At 30.8% G+C, this 22,578-nt stretch overlaps 1 protein-coding gene across 1 annotated transcript in view; it reads right to left on the reverse strand.

Moving 5' to 3' along the window:
* Positions 1-52: 52 nt before the first annotated feature.
* LOC129225791 (tubulin gamma-1 chain) overlaps positions 53-22,578 on the reverse strand; it is a 40,721-nt gene continuing 18,195 nt past the window's right edge. The window contains exons 6-11 of the mRNA XM_054860301.1: positions 17,460-17,673; positions 14,871-15,020; positions 13,227-13,379; positions 7,765-7,926; positions 2,447-2,638; positions 53-1,741 (exon numbers count right to left, since the gene is read on the reverse strand). Of these exons, the coding sequence (XP_054716276.1) occupies positions 1,721-1,741; positions 2,447-2,638; positions 7,765-7,926; positions 13,227-13,379; positions 14,871-15,020; positions 17,460-17,673 (892 nt within the window). The 3' untranslated portion in view covers positions 53-1,720. The remainder of the gene's footprint in view (positions 1,742-2,446; positions 2,639-7,764; positions 7,927-13,226; positions 13,380-14,870; positions 15,021-17,459; positions 17,674-22,578) is intronic.

The following is a 22,578-nucleotide window of genomic DNA, read 5'->3' on the forward strand; positions in this document are numbered from 1 at the left end:
CTAGTATTTATGCATGCTAATGACAAGAACTAGAATGAAATTATAAACCACAAATTTTCATGATAATCGCTATTCATTCTAATGATATAGAATTGATGTACTCATCTAATATTTAACAAAATATTACAGATGCTTCTATTTGCACTAATGGAAGCTTTGTAAAATGGCTGCCTGTTGCCTAGTTGTAAGTAAAAATTAAATATGGAGAAACACTGATTATTTTGCCATGTATTATAATTAATTTAAAAAAAGGAATTATTGTTTTAAACTTATGTATTTTTTTACAAAGATATTTTATTCTAATACTTCAAAAATTTATACATTAAACAGACATAGCTGCTGTAAATATCCATGCTAATGACATTTCAAACATTTATTCTGGTGTTTCCAAGTGTTTTTAATTGAAAAGAGAGTAATTTTTTGGTTCATAAGAAGAAAAATAACAAATATGAAGTTTAGAAGAAAGTTTCACAAAGCCTGCCTTGTTATTTTGAATGCTGAAGGACAAAGATTCTTCCCTATTTTGGGAATAACCAATTCAGAATACTGCATTGATTACTAAAATATTGGACAGAGTAATCACTTTTGCAAATAATATTGTGCTCCATTAGTGGGCTTCACCAGGTGAACTCTCCCTTTCGTGTCACCACCTAATGAAATGACAAAAATTTTAAGCAATTTTCTGGAACACATTTTGAGATAGCGTGAACTACTTTTAGGTAGCTCTATCTGAAAACAATTTTTTTTTTCTTTCTGACAAGCTTTTTTTTTTTTTTCCAATTATTACAACGGTTATTCTATTTCATATAATCAAAACTGCAGCATTGTCTACTTTCAAACAATTACGGAGTTTGCCAAAAATTATTTTTGTTAGTGTCTAGCTTAGATGTTTAAAATTCTTACATAAATCTTTCAATTTTATTCCAATAAAAATTTAATGTCATGTTCGACTGTTCTAAATGATTCGATTTTTCTTCAGAATTTAATCATCTTATCACTATTAAACAACCAACTTGATTTATGATGAAATTTCAGCTCTGCCAAGTGGCAAATTATATTTTCAAAATGAATTCTGTACAATATATTTTACAGAGATATTACTCATAAGAAGCTTAAAATTTAAAACATTCTTTAAGGTAGGTCAATAAAAGATGCAGCAACATTTTTAAATCAATAACACTTTTATTTACAAGAGAAGATAAAATTTTAAACTTCTCATTCACTAGTGAGCAATAACATGTATCCAAAATAGTAAATGCAACAGGAATTCCTGCATTTTGAAGTTGTTAGTATTTAATGCAAGACACTGGCATTATATTGTGTCTGAAAGTTTTTTTAATGGTTTGACTTCTTATACAAAACATTTATGATATTAATTTACACATGAACATGTTACTAAAATTGCCAAGAAAGTTAACATAAACCTTTACATGCAAATTAGACATTAAAGTAAAATGTAATGCATCAAAAAGAAAATAGTTATTACAAGGAGTAAATCTGTCAAATAAATAAGAAGTTTTCTGTTATAAAAACGCATTAGTATATGTAATTCAAGAAATATCATTATTTGTTGAACAAGCTTGCATTTCTTACTGCACTAGTAATTAAGTAAATTAAAATTTCAAAACTGACATAAATATCAATTTCACATAAAGATCAGTTTACTGGTTGATTCTCCTTGAACAAATATTCACATCTGTACATGTTTGATTTTAGGGCACTAAATAATTCCAGCTTCAGCCTGAAAATATCATAGAAGTATAAAGTAAATATTATTCATTTTTTTAAAAAAGAAAATATGAATGAAAAAATGTAGTGCATTGTATAGTATATCGTACAGTATAAAAGATAATAATACAGTGTTAATAATAATAAGCAAACATTTGCAGGAAAATGCAGACAAGTGAGTTGAAAGGATTTCTCAACAAGAACCATGGGTATTAAAGCAATCAATTATTACTTTACTGCTTAATACCCAAGCTTTGCCTTCAATTTACGAATTGAACGCAAGTTCTTGGTTCTCGCTGGTGAGAAATTTCTGTTATCTACCAGTTTGTAGGCACTCTCAGCTTCAATGAGATGACACCTTCCTCCACAGACCAGCTACATTACATTACATTACATTAGCTACCAGTTTGTTTAGCCCTCTTGGCTTCCATAAGATGTTTTCCATCTCCAGCTCAGTCACTTTCCTATGCCAGGCTGATGAGTGCTAATAAGCACGAAACTGCAGTCCTCGGCTGGAAATGACTGAGCTGGCGGTGTAGTTCATGTATTTCTGCTTTAGCCTTGGCTAATGGGCGGTAATTTACTGAATATCAATGTTTTTGTTAAAAAATACTACTGAGCACAATATTCTAAGTTTCAAGAACCAATTTAGCTTAAATGCAAAACAAGCTGGAGTCAAGTGCTGAAATTTAAAGAAGAGAACAGGAAAACACAATACCTGTTTCATTCCCCATGTCAAGAAGTCGGGTTTTGTAGCTGCCACGTACTCATCAATTAATTGCTGAACAGTTTCTCTTGATTCATCCAATTCACTAAGACTCTCTTGAAACATGGTTTCTTTCCTGAATTGTTCCAAAAAAGCTTCTCGTTTCCGTAGTTTATCGTACTGCCTTAGGGTTCTTTCAAACAGCTGAAAAACTCAATAAAAGTGGTGTAAACTGGGTTTTAAATTATTAACTCACAGAAAGAACTAAAAATTAGATTTGGGTCAATCCATTTGAAATCACCCCAAAAAGAATAAAATTTGTTGCTTGACATTTTTGATTTTCCTAATTTTTTTTTTTTTTTTTTTTAACCAGTTATTGTTTACTACTAAGCGAGTTCAAAAGTATGTGCCTAAAAGAAAGAAAATTTTTTAGGCACATACTCTTTTTAACAGGCTATTTTAAGTTTGCTTAGTAGCCGTTTTTGGACCAAAAACAAGTTTTACGTAAATGCATCTAACTCTTTTAATTTTACAGCTATTAAGACAAAAGAAAATCCTACATCATCAGAATGATGCCTTAGATATGATTTGCTTGTAAAATATTATTTAAATGGTGAGATAGGGGAAAAAAATTCATAACGAAAAACTGAAAATTAGTGTAAATTACGAGGTTTTAGTGCAGCAAAATTGGTAAAAGGAGGTGAGTCTCAGCTCTAATTTTATTTTCTTGTGTATAGATATAATATAGAACTACTTGTTGTAGAAATTTCAAGCTTGAGAACTTTGTCATTTTTTTGTACACTTTTTCAAAAATGGCAAAATTTGTATTTCTGCAAAGTTTCTAATTAAAATATCTCAAAGGGGACTGAGTGAAAAATTATGAAATTGATACAGGTAACACCTTTTCATGACATGAAAATATGATAATTTGCTGACTGAGACTCAACTAGTACTAGAGTTATAGAGCATTAAAGTTGGCCAAATATTGCATTTTCGAAAAGTTTAAAGAGATATTTCAAAAGGGCCTGAGTGAAAAATAATGAAATTAACATAGATAACACTTTTTAATATGAAAATATGATAGCAATTTGATGACTGAGACTCTATGGGTACTTGAGTTAATGTGCATTAAAGTTGATCAAATATTGCATTACACATATACATAACATTTAGCGCCATTAATGGTAATGATGCACATTTAAACCTAATATCACTGGATCTGAGAATTACAAAAATATAGTATGTGTTCATTTATTCAATCAATATGTGAAATTTATATCTTTTTCAAAGTATTGAAAATGTTAAAATTTTGGTGCTCAGTTTCTCTCTCTCTCTTTTTGTGCTTTCTGTCATGAAAACATTTTTCGTCAAGAAGTTATCTCGCTTATAATTTTTCTTTTATTAATTGGGTGGCATTTCACAATAAAAAAATGAAAATACTTTTTAAAATAAAAAGTTGAAAAATATGCTGAATATAAAACTTTATATACAACACTGTCATTTGTATACTCAGAAAAGAACTTACAGCTACTGAGACCAATTTTAATTTGAAATGCACTAAACTTAAATTAACTAACTCAGCTGTAAAACTAAAAGAGCTAGATGAATTTACGTAAAACTTTTTTTTGGTCCAAAAACGGCTACTAAGCAAACTTAAAATGGCGCATCAAAAAAAAAGTATGAGCCTTAAAAATTTTCTTTCAACACTTTTGAGCTTACTTAGTAGTGAGAAATAACTAGTAAAAAAATTAGGAAAATCAAAAATGTCAAGCAACAAATTTTATTTTTTTTGGGTGATTTCAAATGGATTGACCCATTTAATAATATTTAGAAAAAAACAAAAAAAACAATGCAATTAATTTCTACTGCTAAACCCTTTTTCAACACTAAACTGATGAACTTGTTATATACACATATAGGGTACTTGGAAAATATCGGCCCAAATAATAAAAACTCGTAGAAGGAATCCAAAAAATTCACATTGATACCCTAAGCCAGATAAGGCAAAACTACAAGCTATACGAAACAGTTCATTGCGAGATCTAGAGACTATACATTACTACATGAATCTGACACTTGCAGATATTTAAATGATGCATGTTTCCAACACCTTAACTTATTTAAAATCTATGTAGTTTCAACTACTAAACAAAACTTCGCCTATATATTCCAGAGCTCATGCAAGACTTGAAAAACTTTCAGGACCTATTTTAAAATTTTACGGCACAATTTTATGCAAACAAAAAGCAAGTTTATCAATGCATTTATATATCTATGTCAGCGGTTCCCAACTCATGGGCCACGGCCCACAAGTGGGCCGCGAACAGCGTGTTACTGGGCCGTGGACACTGGTCGGGAATCTGAACCAAGATAAAACTTGTGGTCTTAATTTCCGTTTTTCGCGAAAATTCAATTAGATATACTATTACTCAAAAACTCTCCAGGCTCATCGCCAATATGGAACTTTAGGATTAAGATTTCTTAGGAACTTTCCCCTATAATTGAAGATGAAACCTAATAAATCAGAAACTTCTTTAATGAAAATTGCCAAAGAAGCTAGTATTAGATTCAAGCTTCAAGTTAAAAATGATCCTCTTTTGCTGAACTCTGGCAAAAATGAATTGAGGCACTTGAGGGGTTTTTCGACAACCTACCTATTTGAATGAGACTTTTCATTGCAGTTTTTTTAAAAAAAATAATATAGAAATGCATTGAATGTTGCAAATTATTTGAGACTAAAATCATCCAGTTTCAATCCAGATATCAACTCCATCGTAGAGGAAAGACAATGCCGAAAATCCCATGGAGCTTTAACTTTGAGGACTTGTTTTTGAGTTTCCTTACAGCTATGCCAGCTAAGTGAATGCAATAAAGTTATTTTCTTCGTTGAAAAATATTTTGAAAATTGTTTCTATGCAGTGTATTTATATATGTTATGCAATATAAAGGGAAAAAGGGATTAACATCTCCAGAACTCTTGTTTTTAACGCACTTTCAGTCCTAATACGGTATATTATTCAGACTTAAGTACAGTTATGAACAGGCACCCTCCAGATAGTAAATTTTGGCTGTGCAAGTAATGTATAGTAGTTTGTGGGCCTTAATCGTGTTTTCTACAAAACTGGTGGGCCGCACAATCAAAAAGGTTGGGAACCGCTGATCTATGTCATTCTAACTTCTTCTGAAATGACGATCGAACCAGGTATCTATCGTTTTGTAATTTTTCAGACATCATGCTTAGGCAGTTTTTGCTTTTCTACACTTAAATAAACAGAGATATTAATTAAAACAAATTCCCCAAAATGTTAATAATAAATGCCAGTTAAATAATAAATACAGCACATTCAAGAACCAATATATTCATAAAGCCTGATTGGACAACTTCAGGATAAACACTTTACTTAGCTTAGCTTTAGAAACTTAGGGAATTCATTTTACAACACCATACTCATAATAGACAGTAAAAAGCAAAGTGATGCAAGTGCAAAAATTAAAAATTTGGAGATAACCTGTACAAACGGTAAGAGAACGTCTCCTCTGTTTTGAGGAAAGAGCTAGTACTAGTAGCCCTGGTAGGTACTGCTCTACAGCATGATTTAAAGAAACGTTTCAATAAAAGCCTACCTAGGACTGGAACTTTGAATGTGTTTTACTCAAAACTTTAAAATGTCCACTAACATCCTTTTGCTTCTTACTGCCTCAAATGATGTAAGTTTGTGTTAATTTCTTTAACATTATACTTCACTTAAGTTTTAGTTAAGTCATCCATCAATTGGGATAGATGGAAACGAACTGGTCATTTTTGAAATTAAACTACTGGTGAGGGAAGACTGGGCAACATACAGAAGTTGGGAGTTCTGCAAGTTTTCAACCAGCTGTGTGAACACCACGAAAAAAGTTACATACAGTGGATGCCGGTTAATTAAATCAGTTGCTTTAATGAATGAAATCATAAAAAACAGAACAAAATCCAGCTTTATTGAATTAACCACTTTATTGAATCAGCCACTTTATGGAATCAAAACTGTTTAGAACAAAAGTGATTCATATAAGAGGCAGCCACTGCACCAAAGTTTAGTGATCTTATTTTCCTCTAAACCAAATCCACAAACCCTATGTCATTGGTCACAACAACTTTTTTTTGTCACCTGGAAGGTTAATAAAACATTTAGTAATGAATTTCATCTTCCATACTATTTTTGAATTCAAGTGTTTCCGTTTATCCCATACATACTAAACTTGTCATCCTTCCTGTCTTTAAAGAGAATAAAATTTTGATGTAAATTAAACTTTTATATGATTTAGTTAATTCCTAATATTTTCTAGCATTATGGTGGAGTGAGAAAGTTACATTTACCACATTTTGCTTAAAATAGTAAAAGTTTACAATTTCAAACAGACAATGAAAAAAAAGAAGAAAGTTTCCGTTGTTGTTCAGTATGTTGTGTATTTTATGCTATTTGAGAAATAATAAGTAATGTAGAAAACCAAATGCAGAAGTTGAAAGATTGCTGATCCAGTACAGCAATGCTTTAAAATTTTGTAATCCTACTTTTCAAGCAGAAACAAAGGAACATTACACGCTTGGCAATCTTTCTGCATCCTTTACGAGAATCATGTATGTAAATATATTTTATTTCAACAGTTTATGATATTCTATTACAAAATAAGTAAATTCATTTTCTTTTACATTAGGAACTTATATTTTAAATAAAAAACAAGTAGCTGAAGTTGTTTAGAGTTCAGCTTTCAAACGTAATAAACTTTGAATTCAAGAATATTTTTTTTTTATAATTCTATTTTACTAAGTATCATACCTTTATGAACAACATTTAAATCATAGAAGCAAGGTTGATGAAAGAACGTCATTCATTAAATTTTAAATAAATGCAATACAATGTGAAACATTATACAAGGTATAACTTTACCAATGGTGTCATCCCTTTGAATTAAGGGGCTGTCCAAAATAAGGTCATGCCTTGAGGGGGAGGGACATTAGGAAAATATTGATATTTTGTGACAAGGGAGGAAAGGGTAACATGAAGTGCGACACACATTTTTTTTATAACAATCTGCCTTTGAAAACTGTGGCACATAACAAAGGGGGGGGGGGGTAAATTTTTTTAAAAGAGTGAGACATCCTTTATGGACAGCCCCTAACATAAAATTGCTTTCGATATTTCTAAAACTTTTTGAAAGTAAAAAAGCAAAATTAAAAATATTACATAGCATAAAAGTTAACACTATAGTTAGTAGCATTTTTTAAAAATAGCTACAGTGAAAAAACAGTTTAATTAGAAAAGAATTTTAAACTGAAATGCGTAACTTACTGATGAAATGCTTGTGTGATTTGCCAACATGAGTCCACTTACACGATGTGCTGTTTGAATGTATGGTGATTTACGGGAGAGAGCTACTTGAATACTGGAAGGTCCCCAAGGTATGAACTGAGCTAATTTTCTTTCTCTTATTCTCATTAAACTTTTGTGAAGCTACAAAATATAATTTTATATTCAATATTCACAGCTTTTTTAAATAATCATTTACATACATAAATGGTTACTTCTGTATGTATGTCTGTCCGGGATAAATTTCAAAACTACAGGACCAATTTTAACCATTTTTCCACCATAGATAGTTACATTATAAGTAGTGATGTAAAATACCTGGGTATTTATTTTTAGGGGTAAATACCCACAATGGGTATTTACCTGGGCATTTATTTTCAACTAAAATACTGTTCTGTATGTATTCCACTATGTATAGGATATACAGAGTGTTTTGTTTTAACCTTCAAAAAACCTCTATTTTCGCAACCGTTAGTCCTAGATGCATACTTCTAATTGCAAAAATGTTCAAAATCAGAGGCAGACTTAAGATATTGAAAATATGAAGTAAAAATAAAAATGAGTAAAAAAAACAAATTTTAACTTTTTACACGGGCCCCAGGTTCTCCAACTTATATTTAGGGAAATAATCTCCATTGAAAAACAATTCCAAGAAAAAAAAAAAAGATATGAAACGCAGCGCTTTGTGACTTACACCACTTTACACTCGCAGCCAATAACATCTTTTGGGGGAAAATACAGCAGTTAAAGAGTGTTTATATAAAATTATATGTGTGCAGAGTGTGGTTTTTCAAATTGTTCGAGGTTTTGCAGCCTGTTTTCGTATTATGGCATAACATTTGCATGAATTTTTGAATAGCAATGAAAAATGTAAATACCTTGTGTTTTTTACTTTGCCAACCTGTCATACTTCTGAAAGGTGTGATAAGTTCTATTCTCATCTTCTGCATGGTCCCTTTAAACTTTCAAATGGAATATATCCTTGAGTTTTGATCGCACAAATTTTAAGTTTTTTTGTGTCAGTAAGTTTTAAATGGAGATCGTTTCTCTAAATATAAGTTAGGGGACCTAGGGCCATATAAAAAGTTAAATTTTGTAGTTTTTGTTTCATTTTTATTTTTGCTTCAAACTTTCAATATCGTTACTCTACATCTGATTTTGAATATTTTTGTAACTGGAAATCTGCTTCTAGGACTAATGGTTGCAAAAATAAAGGTCTTGTAGGTTAAAACGGAACACCCTGTATTACCAACCATATACAAAACAAATTTTCCCCTAAAATTTGTATTTCGATCACATATTTAAAGAATTATTGTGTGAAACAATTCAGCAATCTGATATGATATTCGCATTAAATGTGTTTGATATGCCTAATCAATGTTAATAGCCAAATTTCAGACATAAAAAGTCATTCTACAAAAAGTAAAAAGTTTAACTGGTTACAAAAAAAGAAAAAAAAAGCAAACATCTTCTCCAATTATGACGTTGAAAAGAAAGATTCTTTGGTTCACAATATGTTTCTTTCATAATTTCATTAAGTCTTTCAATAAAAAATATAAACAGTGTAATACATATGTACAGTGGCTCCCAAAAGTGTTCGTACACTTTGAAATTTTTAGTAAAACCAAAATAACGCAAAACTGAATTCGAATATGAAGTCCAATATTTTTTCACATCATTCCTATGTCATTCTAAATACAACCCAGTAGTTTTTTGCAAAATATTGACGGATCTTCTTTTAAAAATGGGTAAAAAAAATGAAGAGACGGAGAAATAACTCTTCACAAAAGTCATGGTACATTCAAATATTTTCGAATAAATTCATGATAAAAATTATCATACGTCGTTTTTTTATTATTTTTGCATTGTGTTGACCCTTAAAAGTCATTTGGCTTTAATTTTTACTTTCTTCTATATCTAATATATAGAAGAAAGTATTGGATTCGTGCAAATTTTCGAATTTTGACAGATTCGAACGTTTTGAGGTGTGCTGAGTCCATTTCGACTATTTTTGGAAAATGTGTATGTGTGTGGGTGTGTCACGTCTGTGTGTGACCAGTTTTTTGTGGCCGCTCTACAGCAAAAACTATCGCATGAAATCGAACGAAATTTGGTACATTTATGTGCCTCTATGTAAACTTGTGCCCATTGGTTTTTGGCGCAAATTCCTACAAGGGGGGTGGAGAAATGGGACGTTTTTTGAGTTACGCATGCTTGCTATTCCTCAGGAAGTAACTGGCAGAATCAAACAAAATTTGGTCCATATGTTGCCATTAACAGGAGCAGGTGCTGATTCAATTGTGGTGTCAATAACTCAAACGGGGGTTGAGCTATAGAACTTTTTTATCGTCAATTGTGACTGCTGTATCTCAAGAAATAATGAACGGAATGGAAGAAAAATTTATTGGCAAGTAGCCCTTAGTGGGTATAAGAGCTGATTTTATTTTGGTGTCAACAGCTAAAAAGGGGGTAGCGCAATCACCCGTCCTTTTTTCCCATTGTGAGTGCCCTATCTCAAGAAGTAATGCTACATTCTGGTTGAAATTTGGAATATATGTGAATCCATATGTAAACAGGCTTTGGTTCAATTTTGATGCCAATCGCTCCAAGAGGTGTTTTTTTTTTTTTTTTTCGCGAATAAAAATAGCTTTATTAATGCAACAATAAGAAAGATAAATCGTAATAGATTGTCGTCTGCGTATTTCTCGTGATTTTAATTGTATGGAAATGATCGGAAATATTATCTCAATGATTTAAAATTTTTAACTGTTGCCATCTAATGTTTGTTAATAAATAAAATATTTGTAATTAATTCAAGCAAGGCTTTTAAAGTAACTTTCAATTTTCGCTCTTTGCTTTGCTTTTGCAATAATTCAGACATTGGGATGGTCGTCAAGTTTTTGCATGTGTAACTTTGTTTTTGTTGGGAATATTGCTTCCTCGTCAAGCATGGGGAAGGATCAGAAAAAAAAAAGAAAAATATAGAAGAAAGTTTTGTGATGGCCACAACATACTAGCTTGTGTATTTATTCTTTAACATTGTGGTTATTACTTTAAAATGGCTGGTATTCGTAAGAAACAACAAACACCACTCTAAATTTGAATTTTTTCCTCCCAGTAGCGATAAATTGGTTTGAAATGTCTTTAAATTTGAATTTTTTCTTCCCAGTAGCGATAAATTGGTTTGAAATGTCTTTAAATTAGTTAATTTTTTCCATTCTATAGTAAAGTGCTTAAGTGAAAGTGCTTAAAGAAAAGAATCAGACCGAAAGTGAGGTAAGAAAAGGTCAACCGGCAAAGTTGACAAAGCGTGATCGGAGATTTAAAGTTAAAGAAATTATGGAAAATACACATTTGAGTGCTTTAAAAGTTTCTGCAGAGTTAAATGAAAAATTTTACATTTAATTTTCACCTAAAATTGTTCACCAAGTTCTCTGATTAGCTGGATTAACATGGGACCTCTTCACGCAGACATTTTCTTGGTCGTGCGAAAAATTGAAAGCTTGAGCTTTTCGTCGCAAAATCAATGATAAATATGCAGAAAACGTTTTGAAATTACGTCTTACTTACAGATAAAAATGAATTCAACATTTTTGGTTAAATTGTTGTACAATTCTAAATAGAAGAAAAAATTAGGACCTTAATCTTAAGAACTTAGTTGGATCAATTAATCAGGACGGTGAAGATGTTCTTGTGTCAAGACGCATACCAGCACCAGGACTTGGTTGTTCGGAATTTTTTGATGAAATAATGAATCATTCTGTTCTATTAAATATTTAAAAAACCAATTTTAAACTATTAACCCAAAATTTGGTTATTGGAAACAACTTTGTTTTTTATCAAGATAACGTTAACAAGCACACAGTTTTCAACGTTTGCGTCTAGTGCCTCGAAAATTTTCCTTAACTTTAGAAAATACCCCCTCAATCTCCAGATTTGAACTTAATGTAACATATTTAAGGATATCTGGATGCTAGATTACCAAAATACGGCTTTGAAACGAAAATAGAGCTAGAAACAGTAAGACTTGAAGTGTGGTTGAATACTTACTCAAAAATTATGCAAAAAAAAAAGAAATAAAAAAGAATGAAATCTATTCCCAGACGTTTAAAAGGTGTTGTTGCTTCTCCAGGATATTGTACTAAATAAAAACTTAGTAAAAAGTTAGATTATTCAATAATATATAGACATTTTTTAAAGTGTACAAAGACTTTTGTGACATAAAATTTCCGGCACTTTTTGGTTTTTTAAAAAATAAGTTTTAATATTTTTTAAAAAAATTTCATGTAGTTTAGTTAAAATTTGATCATAGATCTTATAATTAAATAACTATTCCGAAATATCAACTCTAACCAATGGATAGGGGCCTATTTCATTGAAACTCGTAGGTGTACGAACACTTTTGGGAGCCACTGTATGTATCAGTTTTACCAATTATTTCATATTTAGATTTAAAAAAAAAATTCTTATTCACTTTTTGCTTTTTTTTTTGTAAAATACCCAGTTTTTGGGTATTTACCCAGGCCTTGGGTAAATACCCAAAAAATATTTACCTACCCGCTGGGTATTTACCCGATCCACATCACTAATTATAAGGAACAGGAAGTAACAAAGGCTATATAATTTATTTCTAGAAAACTTAGTTAAAAAAAGTTATTTAATGTTTTATATGATTTTTAGCAGGTTTTTGTACTATTTACCACATCGACCCAAAACAAATTACATCAGAAATTTTTTTTTAAACTAAAATGTAAAAAAGTAATTATAAATATGGTGAAGAAGAAGTTTTTGCAAAAAGACCTTTTTTTGTAATTTTTATGAATTTTTGATTTTTTTTTTTTTTTTTTTTGCCCTTTTTTCTGGGTTTTATTTTCTTCAAAAAGTATCTCAGCCTTTTTTCTAAAATTCAACTACGTAATAGTCAAAACATAGCCCCCTCTTGAGAAGAAAAAAGTTTCAAAAATATGCAATAGTTTTTTTCAACAACTATTTAATGCAGAAGTACATCATATCCTTCATGTATCGGTCAAAAAAAGAAAAAAAAACATTCCTCGCTCTTTTTCTGTCATTGACCTCACAGTGTATTTCGATTTAATATTAAAGCAGTCGAATCTTAATCATTACAATGTTTATGTTATAATAATTATTTTTTTTTTTTAAACTATTGCTTACTTCTATATTTTATGACACTATGCCCACGTGATCTATTGGTAGTGCTTGCTTTTTCTTTACCTTTTTTTTTTGTTAAGCGATTTTATTTCTTTTTCCATCCTCAGACAAAATTTGCCAAAACAAATGCTATATGTGCAAGGTTAAACACAAGCAAAAATACTATGAATGTTATAAAATCACAAACAGTAATTTCATAACATGAAATTGGTTAAATATTGTACATTTTTTAATAAAATATTACAATAAATGGCAGAGCAAAAATGCTTACTAACCTGTGTCGGGTCAACTTCACCCTGAATAATATTTAAAATGCTGATGTAACAATGATGAGAATTTCTATCACATGCAGTAGACACCATCATGTTTTTTGGCTGTAAGAGTCGTCGCATGACATCTAGAACAGTAGTTTTACGTATGCTAGTAGCCTAAAAAGAGATGATTACATTGAGACTAATGTCATTATAATTATTCCTCGTAAAGCTAAAATGTAACAAATTTAAAAGCAAGTCAGTTCTTGTTAAATGCTGAAATTAGTATGGGCTCAAGGGAGTAATAGAAATAAGAGCAGGCAAAACATGAATGCAAAAAAAATTTTATCTTCAAAAACACATTTATGTGAAAATAAATTAATAGACAACAAACCGTTATGGTTCTGGTTATGATTTAACAAGTCCTATTGAAAAGAAAAATTCTTAGAGAAGCAGAGAAGATTAGAACATAAAATAGACCCAGATAAAATATAAAGCTATCAACAAACTCAAACAGTAAAAATAAAAAGTTATATGCAAGTGGAATGCCATTAGGCAACCCCAACATGCTTTTTTAAAAAATTATAATCACTTCTTTTCTAAGTGATTATAAGTTGTTAAGTTATTATTATGTAATATCGTTAGGCATATATGCCTGTTGGCAACAAATAGTTAAGTTTATCTCATCAGCTTACAACAATTGTAAAAGAAAGATGTTTTCGTTACTCAAAATGTGTTTCTTTCGTAACTGCATGACAGGAAAAAATGGATAACAGCATTCATTAACATTGGTTGGATCCACTGAATGTTTGTTTCTGTGCTTTCAACAGCCTTCAGCCGTAAGTGTTGGTCAATCAGGGGCACTTGTTTTTCATTTTATGGTAAAATCCAACTTTAAAGTAAATTTCGAATTAATCTCATTATAACTGACCAAATAGTTTCTCACATAACTAAGTCTTGCAAGTGTATTATTTGAAAATAATTTCACAATGATAATCACAGAAACAAAAGGGCAAAATTAACCAATGTAGTTTATTTCATACCTTTTTTAAATCACTATGTGGATAGTTTTTTTCCCCCAAGTATAAATATTTTTACATTATTCATTTATACGCTAAGATTTTCTGTTTAAAATTTAAGTGACTCATTTTTTTTCCACCAAAGAACTCAAACCTATTTCATTAATGAGTCCCTGGGACCCAGGTAACGGATAGTTAAGCACGAACACTGCATTATGATGTAAAATGTGTTAAATGTTGCCTGGCTGCAATTAGTTGTAAATACCAATTTTTTTTATGACATAGTTTTTAAAATAAATGATAGTATAAGTATAGAGTTATGTCAGGTTTAATATTTATAACTTGTGCTATGAAAAACCTCAAATTTTAGCAACAAATTTGGTGTCCCCCCCCCAAATTTCGATGCCCTGGGTCCGTCGTGCCCATAAGTTAATCTGGACCATCTCTTAAAACCTAGAAGAATCAGAGTGATAGGCATGAACAAACAAGCAATGATAAGAATGATGGATAAATTAATCCAATTCCCATAATATAAGAAAATTTATTTATATTTGCTATATATATAGAAACATGAAAGTCAAAACAATCTGCATGAAGCTTATAGAATGGCATTAAGTTACTTTTTAAGTTTCATCAACAAAATACTTACTTCTTGATCCGTCGTCAAGGGTGTGTAACCAGTCATCAAGAAGTGCAGTCTTGGCATAGGAATCAAAGGAGAAATAAGTCCTATCAAATCATTATTCATATAACTAGGATAGCGTAGTGTAGCTGTGCTGACTGACATTATAGTAGAAACCTGGAAATATACATTACACCATTGCTCAAGTAATGTAGGCAAAAATAATTAAAGAGCTCAGTGAAGGAGGATGTAGCGACAAATTTTAGTAAATCAGCCTTGAAGTTTTTAGCTTACAGTTGTCTTTTCTTTTCTTTTACTTCAAGTGCAGTTGGTCAATCAGGATAAATTTCAACCACAATTTCTCTATTTTAAACTGACTCGCTCATATTTTAAGAGAGGAAAATAGGAATGTCTAAAAAGGTTTTTTAATTCTTAAGTTAAAACGTGAAGTTTTTCTACATTCGATTAATCAGTCCAATATATCAGGCTCGTGTCAGGAATTTCATAAAGGGAGGGGTTTTGGTTTCTATGTTTTTTCTTTTTTTTTTCATTTTACCTGCATTGTTAGGCAAACACAACAGTGTGCCAATTAATTCAGTTCTGTTTAATGTTTACAATGAGGAGTGTAGCGGTAGGCAAAGTGGCGAGGGGGGAAGGTCCAAACTTCCAAAAGCCTAGATTTTAATTAATATTACCAATTCTATTATTGTATTTCATACATATGTCAGGACCATGAGATTCACCTCCCAAACGGTAAAACCTGGCTGTGCTGGTAACCTTGGTATTTAATCATTGTACTGCTTGTTTAAATTCAAACCTTGCTATTTGTTTATTGTGCGGTATATTGCAACATGTACTAAAGAAATAAGCTTTCTATTCTAAGATAACAGTTAGCAAACTAAATAGGAAGGGATTTGTTGCAAATGCAAATTAAATTATCAAACAATTACTATGCATCTTCATAGCGGCCACACACATTTCTTTCTATGAAATGCCAAAGTCATCATAACATCCTTATAAGAAGCAATATTAAATGCAGTTAATGATTTGTATTGACAGCTCATTTAGCGGGTCTTCCATCAGTTTTTCTTAATTCTAAGTCAAATGTACGCTTTTCTTCATTTGGCTTTTCATTATTTTTTCCCCAATAGGAGGAGTTTGACCCCTAAAAGCCTTTCCTTGGTCACAACCCTGAAATATATATATATATATATATATATATATATATATATATATATATATATTTTTAAGTGTGAAAGTCTGTGGATAATAGAAGTTTATTGTAAGTTAAGGGAGATAACATCTTCATTCATTGCGCACTTTAACGATCTAATCATTTTAGATGCTGAAAAACAGGACATGCATAGAAAAATCTTCAACACAAACTGAAAGGTCAAATTCCATTAAAGCAGTAATACTTGTTTTTTGAAAAATAATACTAACAACATCATCAAATCTTAAGTAAAAATTATAACAACTTATTTGTGGTAAACATGATATTTAAATTAAGTTTAATACTTTTTTTAAATGAAAGGTTCTAAATTACACTGAATAATTAAAAGCTTTTTTACAGTATCATACAGAAAGGATTGTCTTATTTTGAAAAAAGTATTTCTGTAGGGAAAACCTTTTTTCAATGCTTACAGACATGATTGAATAAATTTTTAAATAAATGGTTACATACATGTAAATTATGTGATATTCACTTTTTTTTTTTTTTTAAATTGAAATATTAGCAAATTTCTCCCTACTTCTCTTTTTTAAGTGAAAAATCAGAATTACCCCCCTTCCACTGAAGGGATGATGCATCAGCTTAGCAGGTTGTGTGTGTGTGTGTGTTTTTTTTTTTTTTGAAAGTCGACCCTGAAAACTTTTGGTTTAGCATTTCTAAAATTTATAAGATTAATCAAACTTAATTTTAATGAGAAGGTTTCAAGAAAAAATGAGAGAGTGATAAGACTTAGAAAAAAAGCTTTCAAAAGTGAAGAGGAAAAAATAATAAAAATAAATACAGTAAAAATCTTCAAAAAATGAATTTAAATTGGAAAAAGTCAAAAAATACTTTATCAACAACTTCCGGAGCATACCTATGATGTTTTCACTGGTCATAAAGTTATCAACATTTTTCAGAGCTAAAAATATACACAAAACAAAAAGGATCAATATTGACGAAGCAGAGTCACAAGCGACTGAAATAGAACAACAAAGAAATAGATGGTCTGGGTTAATGCTATTTCATGCACTATTTGGCAAAAGATAGAAACTTACTGCCCAATTTGGCACTTTTGAAAAATGAAGTAAGATTTAATCAGAGTAGAGCTCGTTGCCTTACAAAGAGGCTCACTCCTGCCATGAAATTATAACTTCAGAACATAAATGAAGAGTCTCGATTTTTGAAACCCCTGGATTCATGTAATACATTTATTCAAAAGTATGAATGAAAAATGTGGAAGATTTTACCATATGTACTAAAGATAAGGTTTAAAATGCAGAAAGCTGCTGCAAAACCTAAATGAGAATGTTGACACACACAAATTAGAAAGGAATCATGCAATTACATAGTAATATAACATATATCAAGTATTAAAAAGCTATATTAAAAGTATAAACTCTTACTAAAGTATTTATTTGAGAAAAACTGGGGTTAGATAAGTGAAGTCTTTCGGCTGCTATTCTATTCAGCGCTGTATTATCCAACACCACCACACAATCAGCGTTCTGTGTTAATCTTTTGAGGGTCAAGAGAGAGTTGTAAGGTTGAACAACTACATCGCTAATTTCATCTTGATTTGGGAATACTGAATATGTTTCAATGAGCTTCTTTGGGAACCTAAAAATATGAATTACTAATTAACAGAGAGAGGACATACTATGAATTATAAAAACTTTCTATCAACTCCATAGAATCAAAGTGTGAAATTTTCAGTATAATTATAAATAATCAGCTAAGTGACGGATGAATCAGTGCATACTAGTTAACACCTTTTAGATAGTTTTTACAATAAAGATCTTAGCACATAAGCTATTAATGAAATTTTTCACGTAACCAATTTAAACAGAATTCATTTTGATATAAGGTACTTCAAGACAAGAAGATATAGTTTAGAGGGAGCCCCCCCCTCTCCCGGAGCCCTTGTTTTCAACACATATTTCCAACTCTTAATATGGTAGTTTATATACATATGAGAGTTTATGGCCTAACACCGAACCCAGTAGGTAATTTCTGGCTAAGCTACTAAGCTCAAAACACCTAAGCTCAAAAATATTAGAGGTTTGCAAATCATTTATTAGTATGCTAAGTATCCAAATCATTTCTTCATATGCATGTATTAGTTGTTCCGCCACCAAGGTATTATAACTGTTTTCAAGATTTAATAAGAAAGAAAATATTTTATTGAAGTCGCTACATCCATAAATATGCAAATGCTGCTTAAATGATAAATACACTGAACGTAAATTTGAGCCTGACTTGCTGAATTGTAAGCAATTAATATGCAAGTTCAGATTCAAAAATATATATTTTCAAATTGAGAATACTCATTATGAGTATTTTCAGTAACAAATACAAAATAATTTAGTTTTTAGTTTTTAAAATAAAACTAAATAACATAATCTGCGGTACGGCGATTCCATGAAAAGTGGTCCTAACTCAATGAAATATTTTTTTTTATATAAATTGAAAACAAATCTTTTTTTTAGATTATCTACTGATATTAAAATATCTACTGTTTTCAATTTCAGCATCAATTTTGTGATGAAAACATTTTTTATATCAGATTTTGGCCATATTAGGTAGCATGCAGGCAGCACAAAAAAAAAAAGCACAGTTATAAATTTAAAAGCCATATTTTTGACTTTTAATAAAATTTTAACCCTAAAAAAATACTCAGACCATTTTTTTTTCGGTAACACACGTAACGCATAGTAGTAAAGTTTCTCTCCTAACCTAAATTAGCAGGCTAAAAGAAAAATGTTTCATATTATAAATTAACTTAATGTGTCAGTAATATACCTGAAGTTTCATGTTTCTACATTTGGTAGAAAATATTTATTACAGCTTTATAAAGGAGGTAACACACGTAACGTTTTTGTATGATTTTCTTCAAATGTTGGATCTTTACATTTGAGTGTTAAGAAGAGGCTGTTTTAAATGATTCATCTAAAAATATTGTGCGCTGATTCTAAAACTATGCCCCAGTGAAAAAAATCAAACAATGTTTAATGTATGAATATGAGCTTAAAAAGCGTTGTACTTGAAGAAAGAGAATAAAACCAAAGGGAAAATTATTTTCATACCTGAGTCATTCCATTTCAAATCAGGCAAGCAGGTATGAAAAGTGTCATATGACCATCACCGATTTTTTTGAAAAAAATACAGTAGTTACAACTAAGGGACATATGAAATATCCCAAAAGGATTTTGCGAGAAAATTTTTTTTCTTCAGTTACAGCCTATTAAAATTCTGCACAAAATCCGCCATTTTGGAAAAAACCGGCAAAACACTCCATTTCAAATGGACATTATTTCAAAAGTATTTAACCTATTTGAATAATTCTTTTTTCTAAAAATAAATAAGGACCCATATATCCTCTAGACATCGTTTTTGAAAGTTTAGTTAGGTTTTTTGATAAAGAAAAAAAATAATTTTTGTCGCGAAAAAACTGCATTTTTACCGATTTTATGATTTTTTTTCTCCATGAAAAAAAAGTTTTTTTTTACTAAACGGAGATGGCAGTCTAAAGCCCTAATATGATAGTTTCATAACATATTTTATTATAATTCTTGGATGCATACAGCCTCAGAAATAAAATTTAAAATTTTGAAAATTTTCAAAAATTAGCGATTTTTGAAGTGATTTTACTCAAAAAACCCATTTTTTAAAAATCTAAAAATTGGCTCATTTGAACCCCATATAATGCTTAACAAGTGGGTAGACAACGCATCCCGTATTTTTTCCCATAAAATGTTTTATGATTTTTTGAAAGTGACCTTATCGCCCATGGCATGCATGTAAAATAAAAATTTCTAATAATTTCAATAACTGAAATTCTGGTTATATTAATGCCTAATAACTACAATAAAGGTGCCCTTTATCAGGAACAACTAAAATCTTACTAACTTTTAATAACATATCAGTAACAAACCGCTGTTGATGACCTAGTCAATTCGTCTTTTTGTAAGACTCTGTGTGTAGCATTTAGATAGAAGAAGAGCCTTTGGTGATTATATTAATGACTAATAGCTACGATAATGATGTATTTTATCAGAAACAGTAAAAAGCTATATTTCTTTTTATAAATATTAGTTTATTTTGTCTCCAAAGCTATGCATTCACCGTTACTTTTTATATGCAGCAACGAATCGTATTTTTTCTCTTTCAATTCTCTTTCTCTTCAACTCAATTACGCGACAGGGGAAACCATCAAAGGGAAGAACAATACAATGCATTTAAAACGATTAAGTTAATTTCGTGTTTTGGTTGACATATGCGAATGTTGTCACATAATTTTTGGATCCTACCTAGTATGATTACTTTTATACGTAAGAATATGTATACTAAATTCATACCGCAAAACTCACTTGTAGTTTAAGAATTTAAAAAGCCCACTGTTTTATGAGAGAAATAATTAATTGAACATGGTTGTAAGTTGAGGTAACCAAACAGATCTCACCAAAGGTAGCTATTATAGCCAGGGATCCAATTTCTAACAAAAGAAGGTCAGGATCCCTATAGTCTTCAGAACTTATTTTAATGCTTAAGTGGCCTGAATTCGGTCAAAAATACAAAAATTTGAGTGAAACAAATAAGGAAGTATGGGATCTCAGCTCCCATAACAATTAGTCACTGATCAGCAGAAAAATATATTTATTTAACAAAGTACAAAAAGACAAATTGACTGGGTCATCAGAAGCGGTTTGATACTGCTACATTATTAAAAGTTAGTAAGATTTTAGTTGTTCCTGATAAAGGGCACCTTTATTGTAGTTATTAGGCATTAATATAACCAGAACTTCAGTTACTGAAATTATTAGAAATTTTTATTTTACGTGCATGCCATGGGCAATAAGGTCACTTTCAAAAAATCATAAAACATTTTATGGGAAAAAATACGGGATGCGGTGTCTACCCACTTGTTAAGCATTATATGGGGTTCAAATGAGCCAATTTTTAGATTTTTAAAAAATGAGTTTTTTGAGTAAAATCACTTCAAAAATCGCTAATTTTTGAAAATTTTCAAAATTTCAAATTTTATTTCCGAGGCTGTATGCATCCAAGGATTATAATAAAATATGTTATGAAGGTATCATATAAGGGCTTTAGACTGCCATCTCCGTTTAGTAAAAAAAACTTTTTTTTCATGGAGGAAAAAAAATCATAAAATCGGTAAAAATGCAGTTTTTTCACGACAAAAATGATTTTTTTTTCTTTATCAAAAAACCTAACTAAACTTTCAAAAACTATGTCTAGAGGATATATGGGTCCTTATTTATTTTTAGAAAAAAGAATTATTCAAATAGGTTAAATACTTTTGAAATAATGTCCATTTGAAATGGAGTGTTTTGCCGGTTTTTTCCAAAATGGCGGATTTTGTGCAGAATTTTAATAGGCTGTAACTGAAGAAAAAATTTTTTTCTTGCAAAATCCTTTTGGGATATTTCATATGTCCCTTAGTTATAACTACTGTATTTTTTTCAAAAAAAATCGGTGATGGTCATGTGACAGACCCTGCCTGATCTGAAATGGAATGGCTCACCTAACAAATATTTAATTTAAATTTTTGCTTAACTACATGCATGGCAAAGAGGTTAGTGACAGAGTGAAAGAAAAGGCAAAATCTTTTTTTCGGCAGAACAGTATCAATAAATTGAGTAACATAAAAATTCATTCATCAACTGATTTACTTAATATAATGAAGTATCCTACACATTCAACAAAGGTATTTTTATTCAATCAAGTTGATATTAACTTGAAGATAACCTGTGCAAAAATGTAAAATATACTCCAGGTATCAAAGGAGTGAATGTTACGTCAGCTATGAAGGGCAAAATTATAGCATGCAGATGCAGATGATCTGCACTAGATTTAATAGTGATTTTTGATGTTTGATCAAATAAAACAAAGTCTACATGTGAAATACACTGCCAGCTCAGTCATTAAAGCCGATGACTGCAGTTTCGTGCTTATTAGCACTCATTAGCCCGACTTAGGAGCTGACTGAGCTGGAATAAGCACGAAACTGCAGTCCTTGGCTGGAATGACTGAGCTGGTGGTGTATTTCATGTATTTCTGCCTTAGCCCTGGCTATAGGGCAGTAACTTACTGAAAAAAAAAGTCTGTTACTGAGCTACAAGTAGATGACTGGTGTTATGTGAATAAGAAAAATCCAAACAACATAACTTACCATAAAGGTTACCATCCCTTTCCAAAGAAGGTATCCCATTCACCTGGAACTCTACAGAGCAACTCTCTGCCCCCCCCCCCCCAAATGGCATAAAAAAACCCCTATTAAGTGAATTCCTTTAAAATATTCAATGGCGCTGTCTGCACCATAGCCCCTTCCCTCCTGGGTGCCGCTAGTTAACAATCTAAGGGGCTTTTAGTTCATGTGATTTGAAATTGACTTAAATAAATCATATTTTAGTGCTCAAATGACTTTTGAAACATATTTCACATGAGGCCGCACTTGTAACTCTTCCAGTGGCGCCGACTCCATGGACCCTGAGGGGGCCCGAG

The sequence above is a fragment of the Uloborus diversus genome, chromosome 7 (genome assembly GCF_026930045.1).
Source record: "Uloborus diversus isolate 005 chromosome 7, Udiv.v.3.1, whole genome shotgun sequence".
NCBI classification, from domain to species: Eukaryota; Metazoa; Arthropoda; class Arachnida; order Araneae; family Uloboridae; genus Uloborus; species Uloborus diversus.